This window comes from Macaca nemestrina, chromosome 19, assembly GCF_043159975.1.
Source record: "Macaca nemestrina isolate mMacNem1 chromosome 19, mMacNem.hap1, whole genome shotgun sequence".
Classification (NCBI taxonomy): domain Eukaryota; kingdom Metazoa; phylum Chordata; class Mammalia; order Primates; family Cercopithecidae; genus Macaca; species Macaca nemestrina.
The window spans coordinates 1,361,387-1,384,453 of NC_092143.1; the positions used below are offsets into that span (position 1 = coordinate 1,361,387).

Here is a 23,067-nt window from a genome sequence, read left to right on the forward strand (position 1 = left end):
ACTGTTCATTATTCATACCTTAGATATCCTCAGTGTTAGAAACAGGTCCGCAAGCTCAATCCAAGTGAACAGCAGTGCAAAGGCCCTGCAAAATAGAAGAAAAAAGGGACTATAAAAAATGGAAAGTACAAGTTCAAAGAAGTCCCGTAATCAATTAATTGCTTTCAGTGCTTAACATTAATACACAAACAAAATAATTCTAAATTTTCATGAAAGTACTACATCTTCTAATATTTATTTATTTATTTATGAGGTGTTATTATGTCGCCCAGGCTGGTCTCAAACTCCTGGGCTCAAGCAATCCGCCCATCTCAGACTCCCAAGTAGCTGGGTTTACAGTTGCATCCAGCATGCCTACCTTATTCAACTACATCTTTAACACGTCCTTTAACAACACTCCTGGAAAGGTAGAAAATATTAGCACAGAAACAGCCACAAGTCAACTCTTCAACATTTCTTTTGCATGCATAGCATAATGTCCTCTTCCTATCTCTCGTGAAGGACAAGGGCAATGCTTTTTAAGTGTACATGTATTCACGAGAGAGAAAATGCTTCGTGAATATTGTTGTAAAATAAACATATATGTTTAAAATGTATTTCTCTTAAATTCCTCTTTAAAAGTATGCTATTATTGGCCAGGCACGGTGGCTGACGCCTGCAATCCCAGCACTTTGGGAGGCCGAGGCGGGCGGATAACAAGGTCAGGAGATCGAGGCCATCCTGGCTAACACAGCGAAACCTCATCTTTACTAAAAATACAAAAAATTAGCCGGGCATGGTGGCGGGCACCTATAGTCCCAGCTACTCGGGAGGCTGAGGCAGGAGAATGGCACGAACCCGGGAGGCGGAGCTTGCAGTGAGCCAAAATCGTGCCCTGCACTCTAGCCTGGGTGACAGAGCGAGACTGTCTCAAAAAAAAAAAAAAGGTACGCTATTACACTAAATATTCTTAAACAAAATTCAAGTAAGTTATATGATGCTAACTACCTAAACGGATAGCAAGCAAATATGGCCACACACCAGTATCACAACAGCAATACATACAGTCTAGTTTTACATTTACACTTTCAATGTTCATATTCAGAGAAGAAAATTACAATTTAAAATCTGGGAATTGGCCGGGCGCGGTGGCTCAAGCCTGTAATCCCAGCACTTTGGGAGGCCGAGACGGGCGGATCACGAGGTCAGGAGATCGAGACCATCCTGGCTAACACGGTGAAACCCCGTCTCTATTAAGGAAATACAAAAAACTAGCTGGGCGAGGTGGCGGGCGCCTGTAGTCCCAGCTACTCGGGAGGCTGAGGCAGGAGAATGGCGTAAACCCGGGAGGCGGAGCTTGCAGTGAGCTGAGATCCGGCCACTGCACTCCAGCCTGGGTGAGGCGGAGCTTGCAGTGAGCTGAGATCCGGCCACTGCACTCCAGCCTGGGTGACAGAGCGAGACTCCATCTCAAAAAAAAAAAAAAAAAAAAAAAAAAATCTGGGAATTTTTCATCTTGATGTAAAGTCACAGCCTACATTTTGGTTATGGAAGCCTTACTAGAATAAAGGACCGCAAGCGCCACAGCCCTGCATCTAGAAGTAACACAGGGAAGACGTCCTGTGTGGGAGGTAATGACCTCACCATCTGGATAGGGTAAAAGCCACACACTGTCCTGACTGCCGGGCGTCCGTCTCCCGTCAAATAATGCCACCTCCACAGAACTGTATTTTATTATGAAATGGTAATTTGCTATCAGGATATATAGCTTAAGAAAAGAAAAAGAAATCAAATTTGAAAACGAAAGAAATTGAAAACATATTTTCCAAAATAATCTGCATGTACAAAATACGTTTATGCTACTGGTGTTTCCCTTCTATTTACTTATCAAGCCACTTTTAAATGATGTAATTTTGGCCATTTTGCTCATTACTTGGGAGATACTGGTTGGTCATTTTGCTCATTACTTGGAAGATATTTGCTAGATATTTGATTCTCTCATATACTTATTTGTGAAGCACAGAATCTAAACCAATCCTAACAGTTTCCAAAATATTTCCCCTAGTATGTCAATTATTTAGAAACTAAGGTATTTTCAATTACATTCAATCTGAGGAAGGGGTTTGGCCTCCAGTTGCCTTGTATGCCTGAAATAGCAAGCCCAGGAGTTGGGAAGCGTCCTGTAATGCAGGTGCAGCTCAGAGTCAGACTCTCCGGGCCCTGGGGATCGTGACCCTTCCACCACATCCCTTCACAAGAAGCAACCACCTGACCTGAAGACCGACCTTAGCATCTGAGCCTTTGGGGGAGTGAAGGCTATGATGCTGGGAATTGTTTACAACACAGCTGGAGTGCTGTTTCTTTGAAAAAAAAAAAAAATCATTTCAAAAATAGACACTGGCATCTAAATAAACAGTACCTTGGTTACATCATCTACAATATGATCTCAGTAGGCACAAGTGCAATGCCAGCCACAACAAAAGACACAAACAGGTCTTCTCAGGGACGTCAAGGGTTTTAAGGAGCAAGTGCCCTGCAGTCACAGCTGGGATGGAAACAATCTGTCTGCAGCATGTGCTGACTCCAGCAGGGACCAACTACTATTCCTGCAGATACACAAACACCTTCAATTCTACGGTCCCTTAGGAAGTTCTTCCTTCAACCCCACAGCCCCTTAGGAAGTCCTTCCTTCAATTCCAGTTTATCAAGTACAACACGTTGCACGCTTTGCTGAACTTAGCAGTTACACTTACAAAAATCTGATAATTAACCTGTACTGATATGCAAAATAGTAAGGATATATATTTTTAAGTGGAAAACCTGAGAATTATATTATCCCAATATAAGTCTGCATGTTTACAGGGGAAAAGAACTTAAAAGGAAGAGTCAAAAGAGTAATACTAGTATCTGTATCAGGAAGGGAGGAGGGCTGTAAAAGTGGTTTATACCTTTAACTACTTTATTTTTATATAGTTTCATACTAATGGTAATATGTTTACAAATGTCAATATATACTGGAATCAAATTAAGCTTCTGCACAGTAGCAAACACACCACCGTTACAGTCTTTAAAACACAGAAGAACATTCAAGTACTTAATTTTCCAACACTGTTCTTGTTTTTTTCCACAGAAAATGCCAGATGGAAATTGCCTTTTGTTTACTTTGTTTATAACTAAAGTAGCTGTTCAAAGTACAGGCATATAATTTATCCAATGCTGAGATAAACAATCCAGAAAAACTGAGTTACCCCTATGACTTTTATGATTTGATAGAACAAGAAAAATATCAACTTTAAAGAAAAAGCAAGTAGCCTCTGTGGATTAGACCACTTTGTAACTGAATTTAGGATTGCACCGAAATGGGTAATTTCTGACTCATTCAAAAAATGGTGTTACAGTCTAACTCAGCTTCACACTGTGGAAGAAACAAAAAAAGATACATATCCTCATTCCTACTTCCCAGATACAGTTAGCATGGTATATCCTTTACCTCCTTTACCTGCTGGGAGTCTAGAGGTTCCAGCGTTGGCAGAGCCAGCTGAGCATACAGTTGGCATTAAGAAGTCAAATACTGAATTCTATATTTATCATTTTAAGGCATGAAGCAATACAATTTCTGTCTACCATAAATTCAGAAGTTTATTGTATCAGAGCAACTGACATGTTTCTAATCCCATGTTTTATGGGTTTTACCTTCCTAGCACCTAGCACAGAATAGGCAATGAACATTGTCCAATAAATAAAAGAACACTCATGAAATTCTTTTTCTAATATCCACAGGAATCAAGATGTCTTTACCTCCAGTGCCTACTAGCACGATGCTAAAGAAATGAGTCACCTGCTTGTAGTTAATTTGAGTCTCCTTCTTTTAGGAAGCATCAGGTACCTGCTCCTCCACGCCCTCCTGCCTGCTGTTACTCTAAGCTTCCTGCCTCGATCATTCATCAGGTACCTGCTCCTCCACGCCCTACTGCCTCCATGATGCACCAGGTACCTGCTCCTCCACGCCCTACTGCCTCCATGATGCACCAGGTACCTGCTCCTCTAGGTTCTCCTGCCTGAAGATGCCCATCATGACTTCACCACCCCAGTAGAAATTCACACAACTGTATTCCCTTTAAACTCTTCCTAATGATTCACTTGACGTGAAAGTTTAATTATTGATGCATGTCAATATTTTAGAACTATATTTTCTCCTAATGTCAAAGTCCAAGAGATAAGGGCATTAAAAAACATAAAAATTTTAGAAGGGTTTCTCAAATGTAAACAAAAGTTTCTATATAATTTAGTTTTAGAAATTTTAGCTGGTTTCCTGTTACTTTTATATGACCATTTTTTCATATGAATGTTTCTGTTTCTCTCTAACACAATTTTATGTTGAAGAAAATACAATACCTATGCATTTTTCTTTCAGTTCTGGAATGGCAATGATTGACTATAAACATTAAACATTTTTCTAACATGGAGAAAATTATTCCAAAAGGTAGTTTTTTACCAGTCTCATGAAGCACAGAATAAATGACTGGGAAGACTTTATCTTCCCAGTCTTTTAGATAAATAAATTATCTCTAAAATGTTCCATTTTGCTTTCCTTCTCTTTAATGGTCTATAGTGTGAATAGATAAAATGTGCTTGGGTGAGGACGCAAAATGTTACCATTTCATGCTGTTCTCTCAACAGCATACCCTACTTAACAAACAGCAGAGGTTTGCTTTTTTGAAGGAGAGTATTTTGGCTGAAGACGACATGAACAATGATAAGTGTGCTATGGTTTGCAAAAGAAATTACAGCAGAAAATACATTCTCAAAATGACGAACTTGGAATGTGACGTTAAAGGACCATAAATACTGCGAATATTTCAAAACTGGCTACAATTTCCAAATCCAAACTTCTAGGAGAATACATATAGATTTTGAACTATTAGTAAAATTAGCGATATCAATCATTCACATAATGAAAAAGGTTATACAATCAGTAATTTAGGTTGTTCTCACATTACCTGAGAAAAGCAGAAGCAGACACCATCACAGCCCCACATCTATATTAAATTCTGCACAGGCATCAGCATGCATATTGAGTATATTGCCACAGGGACCTTGAATTAATTTGCTCTAATTCCGTATTTATTTATTTTTTAAGACAGTGTCTCACTCTGTCACCCAGGATGCAGTGCAGTGGTGCAATCACAGCTCAGGGCAGGCTCTACCTCAATCTCACAGGCTCCAGCAATCCTCCCACCTCAGCCTCCCAAATAGCTGAGGCTACAGGCGTGCTCCAGCTGTAGCCATCCCACTAGGCTAATTAAAAAAAAAAAAATTTAAATTAGAAATCAGGGGCTGGGCACAGTGACTCACGCCTGTAATCCCAGCACTTTGGGAGGCCGAGGCAGGTGGATCACTAGGTCAGGAGTTCGAAACCAATATGGTGAAACCCTGTCTCTACTAAAAATACAAAAATTAGCTGGGCTTGGTGGCACACGCCTGTAGTCCCAACTGCTCGGGAGGCTGAGGCAGGAGAATCGCTTGAACCCGGGAGGCAGAGGCTGCACTGAGCCGAGATCGCGTCACTGCACTCCAGCCTGGGCAACATAGCGAGACTCCATCCCAAAAAATAAATAAGTAAGTAAATTAGGTCTCCCTATGTTGTCCAGGCTGGTCTTGAACTCCTGGGCTCAACTCCCACCTCAGCCTCCCAAAGTGCTAGGATTACAAGCATGAGCCACCATGCCCAGACAATTTGTTCTAAATCTTATTTAAGTATTTAAGCTGACACAAAAGAAAGATATCTTTTGTCTTATATTACACTATAAGAAAGGAAGTTAAGTGGATACCACTCCTTAACAATGCCCAGTTGATAAATTTGAATTTAACTGAATTCAATTTTCTCGTTACAAACAAGTTATCATGTCTTTATTTTCTTCCTTTTCGAAAAATACACACAAAAATCAAGAATTTTCATCAAAATAATTCGGATTTCAGAATGGATATATCTTAAAATGAGAAAAAAAAGTTAGAAAACATCAAATAAAGGCAATGAAAGGCTATCTGTTTGAATGAACTTGCAGTAATTTGCACAAGGTAAATGTGTCTTCAATTAGCTTGAAAACCAGAAGGAAGTTTCTCTCTTTTGAGTGGCACAGCCTCCCACAAGTGGCCACCACCACCAGGTCACTGGCACACGTCTCGTGCCCCATGGGGTGAAGCCATTCCCATTCCTAAATTCAGTTTGTGCTCAACACTTGGCACTTGCACTTGAAAGGCCAACCGACTGTCCTGAAGTAACGAGGGCAGCAGCCAGCACCTGCTCTTAAAAGGGTGTGTGGGAGCCTCAGGCTCTAGAATCTGGATGGCAACTCAGCATTGTGGCCTGGAAATTCAGTGCCCCACCCAAGTCTGTTCTGATGAAAACAATTCCACCACCACCTCTGCTCTGACCCCCGCGGTTCCCACCTCTGCCTCTGCTCTGACCCCGCGGTTCCCACCTCCACCTCTGCTCTGACTTGGTCTGTTCCCACCTCCACCTCTGCTCTGACATAAACAAATTTACTCACAAGATATTCAGAAATGTATCTTTATTATCTGATATTTGGCAATTTCCGAGAAACCTTCATTATAATTTCTTAATTAAGCCCACTTGGTCAGACAGCATATTTTATTAGTTGGCTTTTTTTTCCTAAGCTTTTTTCTAGCATATCTTAATAAATGTTCTGTGTGCACTGGGTAAACTACCCATCCTGCTGCCTTAAGTCTCTTTATCTATCAATGGGGTCAACTTCACGGACAGTGTTCTTCAACACTATAGTGTTCCACTATATCCTTACTGATTTTCTCCCTACTCATTTGTTCAATTATTGAGAAGTGGGTATTAAAATCTCCAACTATCATAATGGGTTTGTCAATTTCTCCTTGAAGTTCTAACAGTTTCTGCTTCAGGTACAACCGTGTACAACATAACAACATTTCAGTAGACAATGGATGGCACAAACTACAGTAGTCCCATCAGGGTATAACAGAGATGAAGCATTCCTACTGCATGGTCATGCTGCAGCATCAGAATGTCATAGCATTAGACATTACTCACATTTTGTGGTGACGCTGGTGAAAACAAAACTAGGGGCTGCCAGTCATGAAAGCCTAGGGCATACAATTATGTACAGTACGTAATATTAAATAACAAACAACTGTGTTACTAGTTTATGTGTTAAACTAGTTGGGCCACCACGCCCAACCGTGTCTTTGTTTTTTAACAAAAACAGTTTAAAAAGCAAAATTTTTAAAACTTAATTTAAAAACTAAAAAAGACTACTGACTAGGTATATAAAGACAACATTTTTGTACAGGTGTACCATGTGTTTGTGTTTTAAGCTAAGTGTTATTAATAGAGTAAAAAGTATTTTTAAAAATTAAAGTTATAGGGCTGGGCACGGTGGCTCACGCCTGCAATCCCAGCACTTTGGGAGGCCGAGGCGGGCGGATCATGAGCTCAGGGGTTCGAGACCAGCCTGACCAACATGGTGAAACCCCATCTCTACTAAAAATAGAAAAAAATGGCCAGGCGTGGCAGTGTGTGCCTGTAACCCCAGCTACTCAGGAGGCTGAGGCAGGAGAACCACTAGAACCTGGGAGGCGGAGGTTGCAGTGAGCTGAGATTGTGCCACTGCACCCCATCCTGGGCAACAGAGCGAGACTGTCTCAAAAAAAAAAAAAAAAAAAAAAAAAAACCGATAAAGTTATAGGAAGCTGAGATTGATTTACTAGTTAAGAAAAACATTTTAAAACAGGTTGAGTGTAGCCTACATGTAGTGTTAAAGTCTCCAGTAGTGTGCAGTCACGTCCAGGCCAATCACATTCACTCACTGCTCACTCACGGACTCACCCAGACCAGCCTCCAGTATATCACATTCACTCACTGCTCACTCACGGACTCACCCAGACCAGCCTCCAGTATATCACATTCACTCACTGCTCACTCACGGACTCACCCAGACCAGCCTCCAGTATGGAAACTGCACTTGTGGTCAGTACTCCATACAGGTGTACCAATTCTTCATCTTTTATACAGCATTTTTACTGTGCCTTTTCTGTGGTTAGATACACAGATGCTTACCACTGTGTTACAACTGCCCACATTATTAAACACAGTAACACGCTGTACAAGTTTGAAGTACAGGAGCTACTACACCATACAGCCTGGGTGCGTAGCAGGCTACACCATCTAGGTTTGTGTAAGTGCACTCCGTAACGTTTGCACAATGACGAAATGGTCTAACTTCTCAGAATGTAACTCTGCTATTAAGCAATTCATGACCGTATTTTGCAGCTCTGCTATTAGTGCATAAATGTTTAGGGCTTGTCTCCATAATAAACCCTTTTCTCATGATGCTCTGAGATGTACTTTGTGTGATATTACTGTAAGTAACTGCAGCTTTGATTAGTGTTGGTACGGTATCTATTTTTCCTTTTACTTTTTACCTGTGTTTTTAATGTGTTTTCTTATAGGTACCATATATTTGAATCTTGCTTTTTTACACAACTTGACAATCCTGGCCATTTAATTGGGGATTTAAACCATCTAATTTTAAACTTAGGTTTATGAGTTTAATTTCCAAATATCTGAGGATTTTTAAGACTTTTTTTTTTTTTTTTTTTTTGAGACGGAGTCTGGCTCTGAAGACTTTTTATTTATTTCTAATTCCATATTGTAATTAGTGTGTGTGTGTATATATAATTACAATTTTAAAAAAATATACTAAGACTTGTATTCTATTCAACTATAGTTGGGATTGTTCCATGAGATTTTGAAAAATGTGTATTATGTAGCTGTTGCATTTAATAATATCTGTCAATATGCTAAAGTGCCTTCCTAATGTTATTTTAATATTCTATAGTTTTAATAAACTACATGTCCGTATTCTATAGATTAGAAGGAAAAAATCCATTCTTGTAGATTTTATGTTGCCTATTAGTTCTATCAGTCTGGGGGTACTATGTTTTTCTCCAGTCTGACAGTCTGTGCCTTTTAACTGCAGAGATGTTTAATTACTGAGTCAACCATCTTGCTCTTTGTTTTCTACTTGTCACACCTGGTATTTCGTTTCCTGCACCTATCTTTTTTCAGGGGAAAGAAACCAGTTGATCCCACTTTAGCATCTAACTTCATCACCTCTATTGACCTCTTTCTTTTTTTAGTGGTTGCTCTGAGAATTATTGTATGCAACCTTTACTTATCACAGGTTACTCTGAATCAATATTATATCACTTAACACATAATATTTTTTTAAAAACTTACCTCCATTTATTACCTGGCCTCTGAAATCCCCACCCTAACAGAATGGTTTTGTAGTTATGTGACCTTAACATAAACCTTTATATGTTCTTCCCTCTGCACACTTTTTGTTCACCTTTTCATATACTTAATTCATCAATTTTCATTCTTTTATTTTTATTGCTCTCTCTCTATATGAAGATTATAAATTTTCCTATTTCTACACATATCCACCAGATTCAGATTTTGATATGCAGTGTCTCCATTACCAATATTTTTTAGAAATTCTCCAATTTCAGTCCATATTTCTCCTTGGATACAAAAATTAATTAATATATAGTATTTACATTTGCAGGCAGAAAGTCGTTTCATTCACTGATTTTGTTACTGCTTACTAATTTTATTGCACTGTGATCAGAGAATATTGTCTGTATGAGTTCTATGTTACAGAACTAAAAATTTCTTTACAAACAAATGTATGTTCAACTTTTGGTGACACCCTATATATGCTGAAATAAAAATTACTGGGGAACAAAGTTCAATAAAAATTTAAAATGATATATTTCACTGCTCATGTTCTGAGCTCTCTCTTCTATACCTCTCCTACCTTTCTGTCCACCTGACCCACTAGGCACTGCAGGTGGATGTTAAAGTTTCCTATGACGGACTTTATTATCTTATAGCATCTTTCTCTTCCTCATTCTAAAATGCTTTCTCGATTCTATACTGGTATTCTTGTTAAATACCAAGGCTGCAACTCCTGCTTCCTTTTTATTTGTATTTGCTTGATGTATCTTTCCTTAACCCTTTAGCCTTTCTGATCCAATTTTCTGTGTGAAAAAGCCTGCATACTATGCATCTTTAGCCATATTAATTGATAAACTGTTGTCTAATTTTTAAAAGAAAATTTATTTTTTGGTGAGGTGTGTATTTTCTGGTCACTACCATTTTCCCAGTGTCCCAGGAGCCTGCCTTCATCCTACTCTCCTTGCTTAGACAGCTACTATTGAGCTCGTCAGCTTTCAATAAAGTCTCTGACATAGCAACCACCCATGTAGCAACCAATGAGCTCCTTCTATTTTCTCCTCTCCTCCTCTTCCTGCTTTTCAGCTGATTATTTGAGGAAGCATATAAAATTCATATACACTGTACCATCTTCCACCCATCCTCCCTCCACTGTTTTATTCTTAGATCTGTTAGAGCTTCAGTGCTCACCATAAAACTTAAAGTTCATCCAGGTCATCTATAGGCTGGGCAGAGCTAATCCTCTGTGAGATTATTCACAAAAGGCTCATGTGTACAACACACCTGAATTCTGTATTGTACAGAATTCTCTCTGAATTCTGAGAGCTTGAGACTGCTCTCCACAGAATTGGCACTTGCAGGACAGTCTCGAAGGAGCAAAACGCTCCACTCACACATTCTTCCCCTGCGCCTCCTGGAAAGGCTGCCCTGCTCTTGTATGGCTCTGCATGCTGCAAACACTGACACCAACCTGGCCCTTTCCAGCTGTGGGGAGCTAGTCATTTTCCCAGGGAGACCAAAGGATTTTTCCCTGTATATGTAAAATATGACAAGCAGCTACATGTCTTGAAGTTCTCTCACGTGCATGCTGGGCCCTTTCAGTGTGTACCTTCAGACATCCTTGTATTTAGTAACACATACTTGAGCTGTCAATGTTTCAAACCGCTTCATGATTTTGTTTCAAGACTCTCATGTCGGGTCTTTCTTGCCGTTCTTCCACATCTATCAACCTCTAGTCCTTTTCACCTCTTTAATCATCTCGTTTCCCCGACTCTTTTCTTTACAACCTCCCTATCTCTTACTGTGCATCCCCCACAGGCATGCTGTGATTCAGTCCTCCCTTCTCAGATGCTCATGTTCAGTGTTCTCCTGAGTTCAGTTAGCCTTCTCATTCACATTGTCCTGTTTTATTCTTAAGCTTTTATTCTTATATTCTTGAGAAATTTATTCCACTTTGATTCTTGTGTTTTTAAATGTCTGATTTACGGTGTTCTTTCCTAAGTACCATCGTTTGGTTAGTTATATTTAAATCAGGCTTGTTGCATTGTTATAGAATTACTTTGCATTGAGGTTTTTCCTTTCCCTGTTTTTAGAAATTTTTTATCAATTGAAAATTGTGCTTCTCACTTATCTGTTTTCTTCTGTTGATAACTACATTTGCCCAGGCACGATGGCTCTCGTGTGTATAATCCCAACACTTCAGGAGGCTGAGGCAGGAGGACTGCGTGAGCCTAGGAGTTTGAGGCTGCAATGAGTTATGATCACACCACTGCACTCTAGCCTGGGTGAGACAGCAAAATGGGTTCCTTCCTCTATTCATAATAATAAGAGCTGTTTTTCTTGAATCTGTACAAATAGGAAATCCTATTCCAAGGATGGGAGGTGGAATTTGTTTCTTAATCCAAGAGTGTCTTCTTCTACAGGCACAATGAAGGTCAATGTCTTCAGTGAAAAGCATCCTTTTGGGGTGGTGTGGACTGACTCTTCTGATTGCTATTATCATGTTTCAGAAAGGTCAACTTTGTCTTTTTCTTCCTAATTAAGCCTCCGAGAGCCACCAACTCTTTGCCAGTGCCCCTTGCCCCTGTACATTCCCCCAAGGTCACTTCCAATCTGTACTTCTCCACAAGTCCCTTCAATGTCCCATCGCTTTGCTTACCCAATTCATTCACAGGATGCATTATCCTACTTAGGAATCCTTTTTCTTCTGAATGCAAAACCTACATGATATCAGCATCCCAAGACAATCTCCTTCTGCTGCACCATCCTGGCTCTGGAGCTGTGTTATTCTGGATATTTTCCCCACTTACAGTAAATTGAAGTTCACAGTATTTTCTGTCTCACATTTCTGCTAAACATGAGCTACAGATTACACTCTCTACTCTCATAGTTAGCCTGTATGATTTTGGAAGGCTATGTGGTATATAACAAAATTAAGTGGCCACCATTATCCTAAGGGAATCAGAACTTATGAATGAATCTTTTAAAAATATATTTATCATTTCTCTTCTAAGCTGAAGATCCTTCAATGGCTTCTTCCGGTCAAGCCTGGATATCTTTCTAGTCCTACATGGCCCAGCCCTTGTCACACCTGCATACTGAGCCATATGCTTCCCTTTGAACCAGGTTTTTCAGCCAACCCGCACTTGCTCTCTGACTTCCTTGTACTTCCACACATTGTCTAGCAAACATTTCCAACTTTTCAAAGTCATGAGCAATATAAATTAGAGAAAAGAGTAAGAAAAGGAAAGGAAGAAAGCAAATAATATTTCAAATTCTTAATAGTGGTTACATAAATAACTTTTCATTTATCATACTAAGGGTACCTTTTTGTAACATTTATTCTCATATGTTGTCTTTAATAAGAACACACTGTTTTCATAACAACTACTTTTGTTTAAAAAAAAAAGATATGAGTTTATTTCAGAATTCATTGCATGATACTTATCACCAGGACATGCTTCCTCCTCTGTCCCTCCATGAACATCTTATGCATGCTTGTGTGCAGCACCTATGGAAATAGGCAGCTGCAAAAGGCCCAGAGCACCACAGGACTGTAATGACCTCACAGTGCCCGCACTTCACATTCCCAGAGTTTGCACACTAACTGTCGCATTATATAAGCTCTGAAAATGCTTTTTCAAGTGATGACAACTGCTTGCCAATAACTGCATGTGACCAAGAGTGAAATAAAAGATGAATTCACCAACGAAAGTATTTTTAAAATAACTGCAGCAATTACAAATAACCTATAGTCATGTACTAAAATCCCTTACTATAAAGCATTTATAATATCAGCTATAAGCTGTTAAAATAAAGAGTTACTGAGTCTCTCAAGCCCTATTAGTCAGGGGCAAAGTTCTTCCAGCTTTAACAAAACTCTATAATAATATAAAGTGTGTGGCATGAAATATACATATGTGTATAAAGAAACATAACATGCACATACAGACTCACAGACATACATACAAACACCCACCCAACTCAGACAGTAAAAAGCTAGACATGATGTGGATATTATGGTATACCAACTATGGGTCAAAATGAAAATAAATTACTTCATTTAACTGATTCACAATATTTTAGGAGATAAAGATCTTATTAGTAACTATGCTAAAAAAATTCCAAAAACTGTACTAAATGTATCCCAAAGACATATTAAATATGGGTACACTTAAGAACTTCAAACATTATATAGGTTTTCCCTTCCTAGTTTGAAACTTCTATTTGAATTTATTCTTGACTGAACTGTCTCAAAATAAAGGTTTGCTACTTTTAACTTACACAATAACTCTATTTGTACTGAACAACAGGTTTAACTTACCCTGGTAAATGTGCCTTCAAAACTGTGAATGTCCATTTGTGGTTTCTGAGCATAAACATAAGCACTGATAGAAAAAAGGTCCTGGAATACAGAACATTTGAATTGATTATAATGTTATAATTTAGTAAAATTACTTGGAAATTTCTCATTTGCTAATTAATATTTTTCATATATTATTTACAAAAAGCGATCATTGATTTTCTTAGATTTTTGTGTGTCAACACTATAAATTACAATGTCAGATAAAGACAGAAAACATTTTTAAGCTTGACAGGGTGTGCCCTTGAACAGCAGGTGTGAATCAAAATCATGCAGGAGACATCACAACAGGCAGCCCCAGGGCCTGCCGGGGGGCTCCAATGGTAGAGGTGGAGCCTGTTTAGGAATATCTTGAAGTCACCTCAAAGTGTTCAGGGGGAATTAAGGAACTATCACAATTCCTCATAAGTTTTATAAAACAGTTTAATAAATTCCTAGATCTATTTACATGTTTTCATTCAAGCAGGGACTGATCACTATAAGCTAAGTGTGGCCTTCCTTACAGCCACAAGCAGGCACTGGTCACTATAAGCTAAGCGTGGCCTTCCTTACAGCCATGAGGACGTGCTTATTCCATGTGTCTGAACCACGTGCTCATGATGCATACTTATAAAATCACATGGGAAAGCTTTCACAAAACACACATCATAGCTACTTTCATACCATTAATTTTGGAGCAGAAAAGACATAGGCTTTAGGTTGTTTCATTCATTGACTACACATAAAGGTTAAATCAGAGAGTCTCCAGAGGCGAGGCTGAGCCTGGTCTCCACTGGAAGCCACCCCAGTGCCTCTTCTTGCTGCTGACTGTGCTCTATGCTTTTGCTGTCATAAATCACAGCCAGGAGGAGGATCATATGCTGAGTCCTGGGGAGTCCTCCTAACAAACCATCTAATTTTGGGTGGTCTTGTGACCCGCCCCGCCATGACCCTTTAATACACAGAGTTTGCCATTTCTACAATTCTGATTTCCATTCTGTACATGTGAGTGTATAAAGTTCTGTCATGGCTGCTAAAACTCAAACAGAAAACTCCCAGACTCCCAGACATGAAGAAGCAGAGGTGAGAGATTAGGGTGACCACAGCAGCTGCAAAGTGAGAAAGAAATGGAAGCTCAGAAAGGAGAGTGCCTCAGAAGGGGCCGAATGTGTGTATGATCTCATTCTGACATCTAACCTGTCATGCCCTAACCTATATCCACTAAAAGAATGGAACCGAGACCACCACAGCAGCTCCCTAATGCCAGAAAGGTAGAGTCTAGAGTTTGACTTCAGTCAAGTTAGCTACCAGTTAAAACAGAACCAAACAAAAAACCAGTACTTTCAGGAGAACATAACAGAACCCTGAATCCTGCCTCTCTACAATGAATCATTTTAAAAAATGAAGAGATGATCCAAATTTCTAAACATATGAAGAAACAAAAATGCAAGGTCCATACCCAAGAAAGCACATAATCAGTGAAGACTAGCCCTGAGATGACCAAACATCAGAATTAAGAAGGGAGAATTTCAAAGCAGCTTTAGCACATCTGAAAGAAAAGCATGCTCCTAACGAGTAAACAAGGAGGAAATCACAACAAAGAAAGAGAAAGTGTATTTAAGAACGAAGAAGCACACAGAAATTCCAAAACTGAAAAAATGCAATGTCTGCAATAAATTCTTCAGATGGGATTAACAGATTACAGACGATGGTGAATCTGAACGTGGGTCAAGAGATAATGATTCCAAAGGACATAGGAAAAAATTATTTTGAACATGAATACAGTCATAGAACCATGAAGGGAATATCACGGAGTCTAACATGCATGTAACTGGGGTTCAGAATGAGTGGAGAGACAGAGAATGAAAAAACAAAAACTACTTGAAGAAACAATGACTAAAAATATGCCAATTTATTGTCAGCCAGAAATGTACAGATTCAGGAAGCCCAGAAAACCCCTAAAAAGACAAATAAAATTTAGAAATAAAAGTCAAATTGCTAAAAAAAAAAAAAAAAAAAATCTCAAAAATACCTAGAGAAAAATAACATTACACACAAGAGAAGTACTATCAAAATACCACTGATTTCTCATAAATAATGGAGTCGGAAGACAATGGAACAAAATATTTAAAGTGAGGGGTGGAGGGTGTGGAGGGCAGACTTGTCAAGCAAGAATTCAATATCCAGCAAGAATATTCTTTAAGAATACAGGTGAAATAAAGACACTGTCAGATAAATAAAATGAGAACTCCATTCCAGCAGATATCCACTAGAGGAATATCAGCAGAGGTCCTTTAGGCTGAAAAGAAACAATATCAGGCAGAAACTCATATCGTCAAGAAGGAATGGTAAGGAACAAAAGTGGTAAATATCTAAGTAAATATTTAACAAAACAAAACAAAAAAAACCCAAATCCAATTTTTAATCTTAATTCCCTTAAACTATAAATAAAATGGGCCAGGCCCGGTGGCTCACGCCTGTAATCCCATGACTTTGGGAGGCCGAGGCAGGCAGATCACATGAGGCCATGAGTTTGAGACTAGCCTGGCCCTCATGGAGAAACCCCGTCTCTACTAAAACTACAAAAATTAACCACACATGCTGCTACATGTCTGTAGTCCCAGCTACTCACCAGGCTAAAGCAGGAGAACTGGTTGAACCCGGGAGGCAGAGGTTGCAGTGAGCCGAGATCGTACCACCTGCACTCCAGCCTGGGTGACAGAGCAAGACTCTGTGCCAAAAAACTATATGGGTGTGGGGGTGTGTGTATGTATATAAATAAAATGGGCTGGAACAGTTTATAATATTTGTAGATATAGTACATATTAAAAAGTACAGTGAGCTCTTGAACAACATGGGTTGGAACTGTGCAGGTCCACTTATACAAGAAATTTTTTCAATAAATCTATTAGAAAACTTTTGGAGATTTGTTGATAATCTGAAAAACCTTGAAGATACATCACATAGCCTAGAAATATTTTTTAAATGTTTAAAGTTAGGTATAACATGAGAACATAAAATGTATGTAGACGTAGTCTATTGTATCACTTTCTACTATAAAATATACACAAATCTATTACAAAAAGTTAAAAGTAAAATAAAACCTAAACACACAGGTCATGACAACATCTGCAGCTGAGTGACTTGCAAATTGATGAAGATGCAGTATCAAACCCTAACTGCACAGAACTAAGTGCAGTACACACTGTGCTCCCGGAAACGTGTCGCAGCCCCTCCTGCTGTTGCTGCGGGGAGTGAGTGTGAGGGTCCGCTGGAAATGTGGTGCGGCACCATTGACCTCTGTGTGAGCCATCTCCGCCTCCAGGACCCCGTGCATCTGCGTGAGCCGTCTCCGCTCCAGGACCCTATGCATCACAGTACCGAGTGCTCGCTCATGGCGCTCACATATTTTCCATCGTGTTTAGCATAATACCATGGTGTGAACCTTGAATAACACCACAGGACCCATAAGAAGTGCCTCTAGTGATGCTGGATGGAAATGTTCTCAAAAAGTAGACAAAAGTCATGACATTACAAGAAAAAGCTGAGTTGCTCAGCATGTGTGGTGGATTAAAGTCTGCAGCTATGGCTGCCCACCATTTCAGACAGACAGTGCACCTTGTAAACAGGTGATGTCAACTTGTGCCATCAATAAATTCAGTACTGTACTATAAGTGTATTTTCTGTTCAGTATGATTTTCTTAATAATATTTTCTTTTTTCTAGCTTACTTTATTGTAAGGATACAGTATATAATACATATGACATCCAAAATATGTGTTAATCAACTGTTTAGGTTATCAGCAAGGTTTCCAGTGAACAGTAGGCTATTAACAGTTAAATTTGGGGGCAGTTAAAAGTTTACACACAGATTTTTGACTTCATGGGGGATTGGCACCCTTGACCCCTGTATTGTTCAAGGGGACTGTATAGTACAAAGCGTGAGTGGGGGAAATAGGTCTATTCAAGGACAAAATTCTTTTTTTTTTTTTTTTTTTTTTTAAATGGAGTCTTGCTCTGTCCACTAGGCTGGAGTACAGCAGCAAGATCTTGGCTCACTGCAATCTCTGCCTCCTGGGTTCAAGTGATTCTCTGGTCTCAGCCTCCTGAGTAGCTGAGCATGCCACCATGTAGGTGCATGCCACCATGCCCAGCTAATTTTTATATTTTTATTAGAGACGGGGTTTCACCATGTTGGTCAGGCTGGTCTCGAACTCTTGACCTTGTGATCCGCCCACCTCAGCCTCCCAAAGTGCTGGGATTACAGGCATGAGCCACCGTGCCTGGTCTCAAGGACGAAATTATTATATTTTATGTGAAGTGGTATAATTTTCACAATACACTTTTAGTTAAAGGCATATTGCAAACTCTAAAGGCATACTGTAACTAGTTAAAAACTCTAGTTAAAGGCATATTTTAGTTAAGAGCATACTGCAAACTAAAAAAAAAAGTGCTAAAAAGTCAAGAGATAAAATAGTATTCCAAAAATATTCAATTACGGTAATACTGAAGAAAGATCTAAAGGAAGACGAGAAGCCGAGGTACACTTGAAGGCCTTAAGGGATAACAGAAAGAAACTAACAGAGAAAGATTAGAAAAAGAGAGAAGAAAGTACTCATCTACCAAGGTCTCTAAAAAGCACAATTGGATAAGATCAGTCGAAAGTTATAAAATAATTATTCTTAGAAGGATTATTTAGTGTAATTATAGGCAAAACAGGGGAATAGAGGTAATGTTCTTTCTTTATGGGATAATGAAGGAATTTCCAATTGATAGACTGCTTTTTCCATGTAAGTTAAGACAAACTGGTCTTACCGGTGAAGGAAAAGACAGTTGGATCAGAAATTAAAGGAGAGTGGAAAAGTCTGAAAGCACTGTCATCAATAAGAGGAACCACAGTTGGCCGGGCGCGGTGGCTCACGCCTGTAATCCCAGCACTTTGGGAGGCCGAGACGGGCGGATCACGAGGTCAGGAGATCGAGACTATCCTGGCTAACACGGTGAAACCCCGTCTCTACTAAAAATACAAGAAAACTAGCCGGGCGCGGTGGCGGGCGCCTGTGGTCCCAGCTACTCGGGAGGCTGAGGCAGGAGAATGGCGGGAACCCGGGAGGCGGAGCTTGCAGTGAGCCGAGATCCCGCCACTGCACTCCAGCCTGGGCCACAGAGCGAGACTCCGTCTCAAAAAAAAAAAAAAAAGAGGACCCACAGTTGATTATAACTCCTAACAAGGATTACAGGGAGCACTGAGGGCCGAGCTAAAACTGGTAACCATCAATTTGTATTTCCCAGTCTTGCCCTGTATTCTGAGGGATGCAGAACAATTCATTTTCCACTCTTACTTGCTTTTGTAAAATTTCATCAACTATATATATTTCTAAGAGTTTTTTATTTTCCGCATGATCCTTTCTCATAGCTTGTTTTATTTAGGTTGCTAGTAACATCCTCTCAGATTTCTTAAAGTATATTAGACATTTGAATTTATTCTCTTGTGTTCCTGAACATCTACTTCCTCCGGGCTCGGCTTTTACATTTGTATCGGGCTTTCTCTTCCCTGTGGATTCTACACACGCATTCCAATAATCCTTTTAAACAAGGGGTAGCATGGCTAAAGGGCGTCCTCATGTTTTCTACACAGGACTCCTCCTGCCAGATCTCTTCTTTAAGGGACTGGAGAGTTGTATGTCACGCTCAATCACCTAAAAAAAATCTTTAACAGAGAAGATTCGATCATCTAAAATTGATACGGTCTTTTTCATTTCTAGAAGAATATTTACTGTTTTTCTGTTGACATTTCATTCATTTTTATATTTTAATCTATGTGAGTCATTAACATACAAATTTGTAAATTGCTTTGAGTTCCTTGAAGAATGCACGTGAGATAACTGATGCTAATAAAACAGGTAATTATGACAACAATTCTAAAGGGAGCATCCTGTTCTCAGGGTAGCACAGTCCTCTGAGAGCTGCTGGAATGGTTTTGTGCACTCCATGCAGCAGCAGCACAGGGGGAATCAGACACTCAACAGAAGACAAAATGAAGAAATGGCTCGGCAGAGACCACCTTCCATCTTTCTTCCCATTTCCTTTGAAAAATAGAACTTTGGAGCTGTAGATGGGTAGGCGGCTTCTCACTTAAAGGACGCATTTCTCAGCCTTCTTTGCAGCTGGTTAGGACCATATAACTGATTCTGGCCAGCAGAGCATGTGAAAAGACATGTGCCCCTCTGAGTCCAAGTACTCACCAGGCCCTTCCTTCCCCTCCCCTGTGGGGCAGTGTGGAGGTGGGGCAGCCACTGGAACCCACCCTGCAAAACCACATATCACGTATCAGCAGAGATCAGCCTTTGACCACCCACCTGGGCTGTTGTGAGGGTGAAAATCTGTTTTGATTCAAGGTGTGTCAGTCACGTTTCAGTACAGGAAACAGAAGCCATCCTAGACCGTGCAGCAGACAGTGATTTCACACACAGAACAAGATGCTTCTCAAATCAATGAAAGGATGAAGCTCAGGACTGAAGCTCCAAAGCTACTCTCAGAATGCTACCAAAATATCCATCCAAGGAAAGCACCACGGCATGGAACACATCTGAGACACATGGTTTGGAGACCACGATGCACACAGTGCACTCCCACCCAAGCCCCAAAGCTGGAGAGCAGGAGCAGGAGCTCAGAGCCCTGAGAACACCTGTCAGCAGAGAACACACAGGCAGAAAGATTCCTCCTCACTCCTGCCTTACAAGCTCTGCGAAAGTACATTCAACGTGAAAGCGAATTCACACACCTTTCAAGAAACTGAAAAATACGTGCAGGCTAGTTTCCAGATTTCTAAAGAACAGAGGCTGCAGGAAGGGTGGACTAAAGGTTGAACATACTAGTTTACCACAGTGCAACTGTTACAGTAACTTAGACTATGTATTAACTGTTAATAGCAAAAATTTATTTTCAATTAAGCTGGTTTACACAAAAAGAAATATTCTCTAGTAACTTGAGAATTATGAAGCTTCTACTAGAATGTTTAATAAGCAGTCAAATGATTCCAGCAATAAGGCAAGTCTGAGAATCACTCATCATTTGAATATGACACTGTCACAGTAATTTCCAAAACATGAAACTTTCATACCTCAAACTACCTTTTGATACATGAAAATAAAAAACAGGCTGGCAAGCTCATTTCTACACACACATCAGCATTTAGAGTAATGCATTTCATCTAGTATAGTAGACATCAAATGACTGAATAAATGGCACAATAATGAGAATGTCATTCGAAGCTTTTCACGATAATTTAAAAATCATTCTGAAGTTTTCAATAATGGAAGAAAGCCTCTGCTGTGAGGTCAAGGGCAACATTTGTTCGCATTACTTAAAGGTCATTAAAATACATCCTTAATCATAACATGTGGTTCATTACAAATAAAATTGCCTTTTGTTCAATAAAACTAATTAAATGTAAATGGTATTGTTTACTGCTATATGGATCTTTTGAAATAAATCAGCATGTCATGATTTATTGAAAATTACTGTGGTCTTGTGGTTGTTAATAAATTTGTTTGATCACAAAAGCCAGAAACATATTTCCCAAATGTCTACAACGCCTGAAAACTGTGCCTCTAGACAGCTATGAAGCCACAAGAAACCGCACCTGCCATTACAGGCTCTGAAGCACAGCTATTATTACATGACTCTTCGAAATTTTAATCCTCTGATCATATTAAGTTCCTGAAAATGTAACAGAATCGATGAAGGTTATTCCTCCAGATGAGTTCTTAGGTCTCTAAGTTCACTTAGCCTGGCTGTCACCATGGACACAGTCTGATGTGACACAACTCGGATACAACGAACAGCTCACAACACAGAAGACCCTCAGATCTACACCACGAGAGACACCAACATCAGAATGAGGACGATTATGGGCATAAGCTATTACATGAAAAACTCAATTGCCTTGCCTGCATCCATAATGAAATCAGAGCTTTCTTCTCTAAGGAAAAAAGATCTATACCTAACATGCCAAGTTATGTGAAGCTAAAATTTAAAATTGATTAATGAATCAGATATTCAGTTGAACTTCCTTTTTTCCTAGGATATACTGCTTTTTGGTGGTGTGGTCACAGCAAAAATTAAAATGTTTTCATTTTGCCATATAGTTATGTCACTAAAATTCTTAATCAGACTCTGTATCAAAGTGTACTGGCCACAAAAATTTTAAAGTTGCATTGTATGAATTGTTTAATTCTGTAAATATTTTTGAATTTATATATGTGTATATCTGTCACTAATAAAAATAAAGAAAACATCCTATAATATTGAAGAAAATAAAATGTCACTTCCTGTAATCATGGCAAAGAGCACTACTCAAAGTTATAGATAACAGTATGAAAAACTGTAACTACTTCATTAAGGTGTGATTTACTGCAATAAACTGCATGTTTAAAGTGTACCGTTTTGTTTTGATATATGTGTATGCCTGTGATCATCACCACCTCATGATACTGAATATTTCCATTATTCACAAAAGTGCCCCCATTCCCCCTTGCAGCCCACCTATCCCTGCACTGCTAACCTCTATCACCTGCTGATTGTTTGTACGGAATTGTATGTTAATGGAATCATACACCAATATTCTTGCTTGGCTGGATTTTTTGGCTTTCTGTTTTTTCAGACAAATATTTTCTAACATAGTGTTTTGATTCTGTACTTTCTTTTCTACTACCCTTAGCAAAATTAAATCTGCTAGAAAAATATCATTTAGTGTGACTTGCTCCCAAGCTGGCTACTGCCAGTGACCCTAGAATCCTTGGAAGGCTCTTCAGGAGGAGGACCCAGAGGGTGGGGCTTTCGTCCAAGTGTTACAGTCAACCAAAATCCCCTCCAGTCGTTGAAGGACTCATATTATCCGCACTTTAGTTCTGCAGAGATTACCTGAGGATGTATACAAGAAAAAGAAGGACACAAGGAGGAAATATGTAACCATGAAACAGTAGCACTAACCCAGCAATCAGTTCCAATTACATTAGAAAGTCAATAGATTGCAAGAATGTCTCTATGATAAAACTTACCTTAACAAATAGTATGAGAATAATAAGCTAGATGTCAAGTAATAAGATAACAGAACAGATTTATTTCACAACATAAAAAAAAAGAAAAGCAAGTTGAAAACCCTGGGAAGCACAGCAAGGATGGGAAAGGGCTGAGGAGGGAAATGATGACACAGAAGATGTAGGCTGGAGTGAGGCATGACTCTGCTCAGCTCATAACATGAAATAAAAAAATAAAATAAAATAAAGAACCTACTTAACTCTAAAACAATTCCTTAGCCACACATACTAAGTGACATGATTCAACTTCCCTCTCCTAGGTCTCTGTACATCAGACAGAACTGCAGGAACTATTTTAATAATTATAATACTGTAAATGCAAATTACTTGGCTCTCACCTTTCAATTCCAGCTACTG

The 23,067-nt window shown here is 39.3% G+C and overlaps 1 protein-coding gene across 13 annotated transcripts in view; it reads right to left on the minus strand.

The window, feature by feature from the left end:
* Nucleotides 1-23,067, minus strand: part of LOC105489277 (ATPase phospholipid transporting 9B (putative)) — a 289,967-nt gene that overhangs the window by 162,659 nt on the left and 104,241 nt on the right. For 11 of the 13 annotated variants that reach the window (XM_071085806.1, XM_071085804.1, XM_071085803.1 and 8 more), the window contains one exon: nt 13,593-13,673. The exons of 1 other annotated variant lie outside the window; for it this stretch is intronic. In XM_071085806.1, coding sequence (XP_070941907.1) covers nt 13,593-13,673 — 81 coding nt within the window. Of the gene's footprint in view, nt 1-13,592; nt 13,674-19,968; nt 21,242-23,067 lie in introns of those variants that run through there. One more of the 13 variants, XM_071085815.1, reaches the window with a different exon arrangement.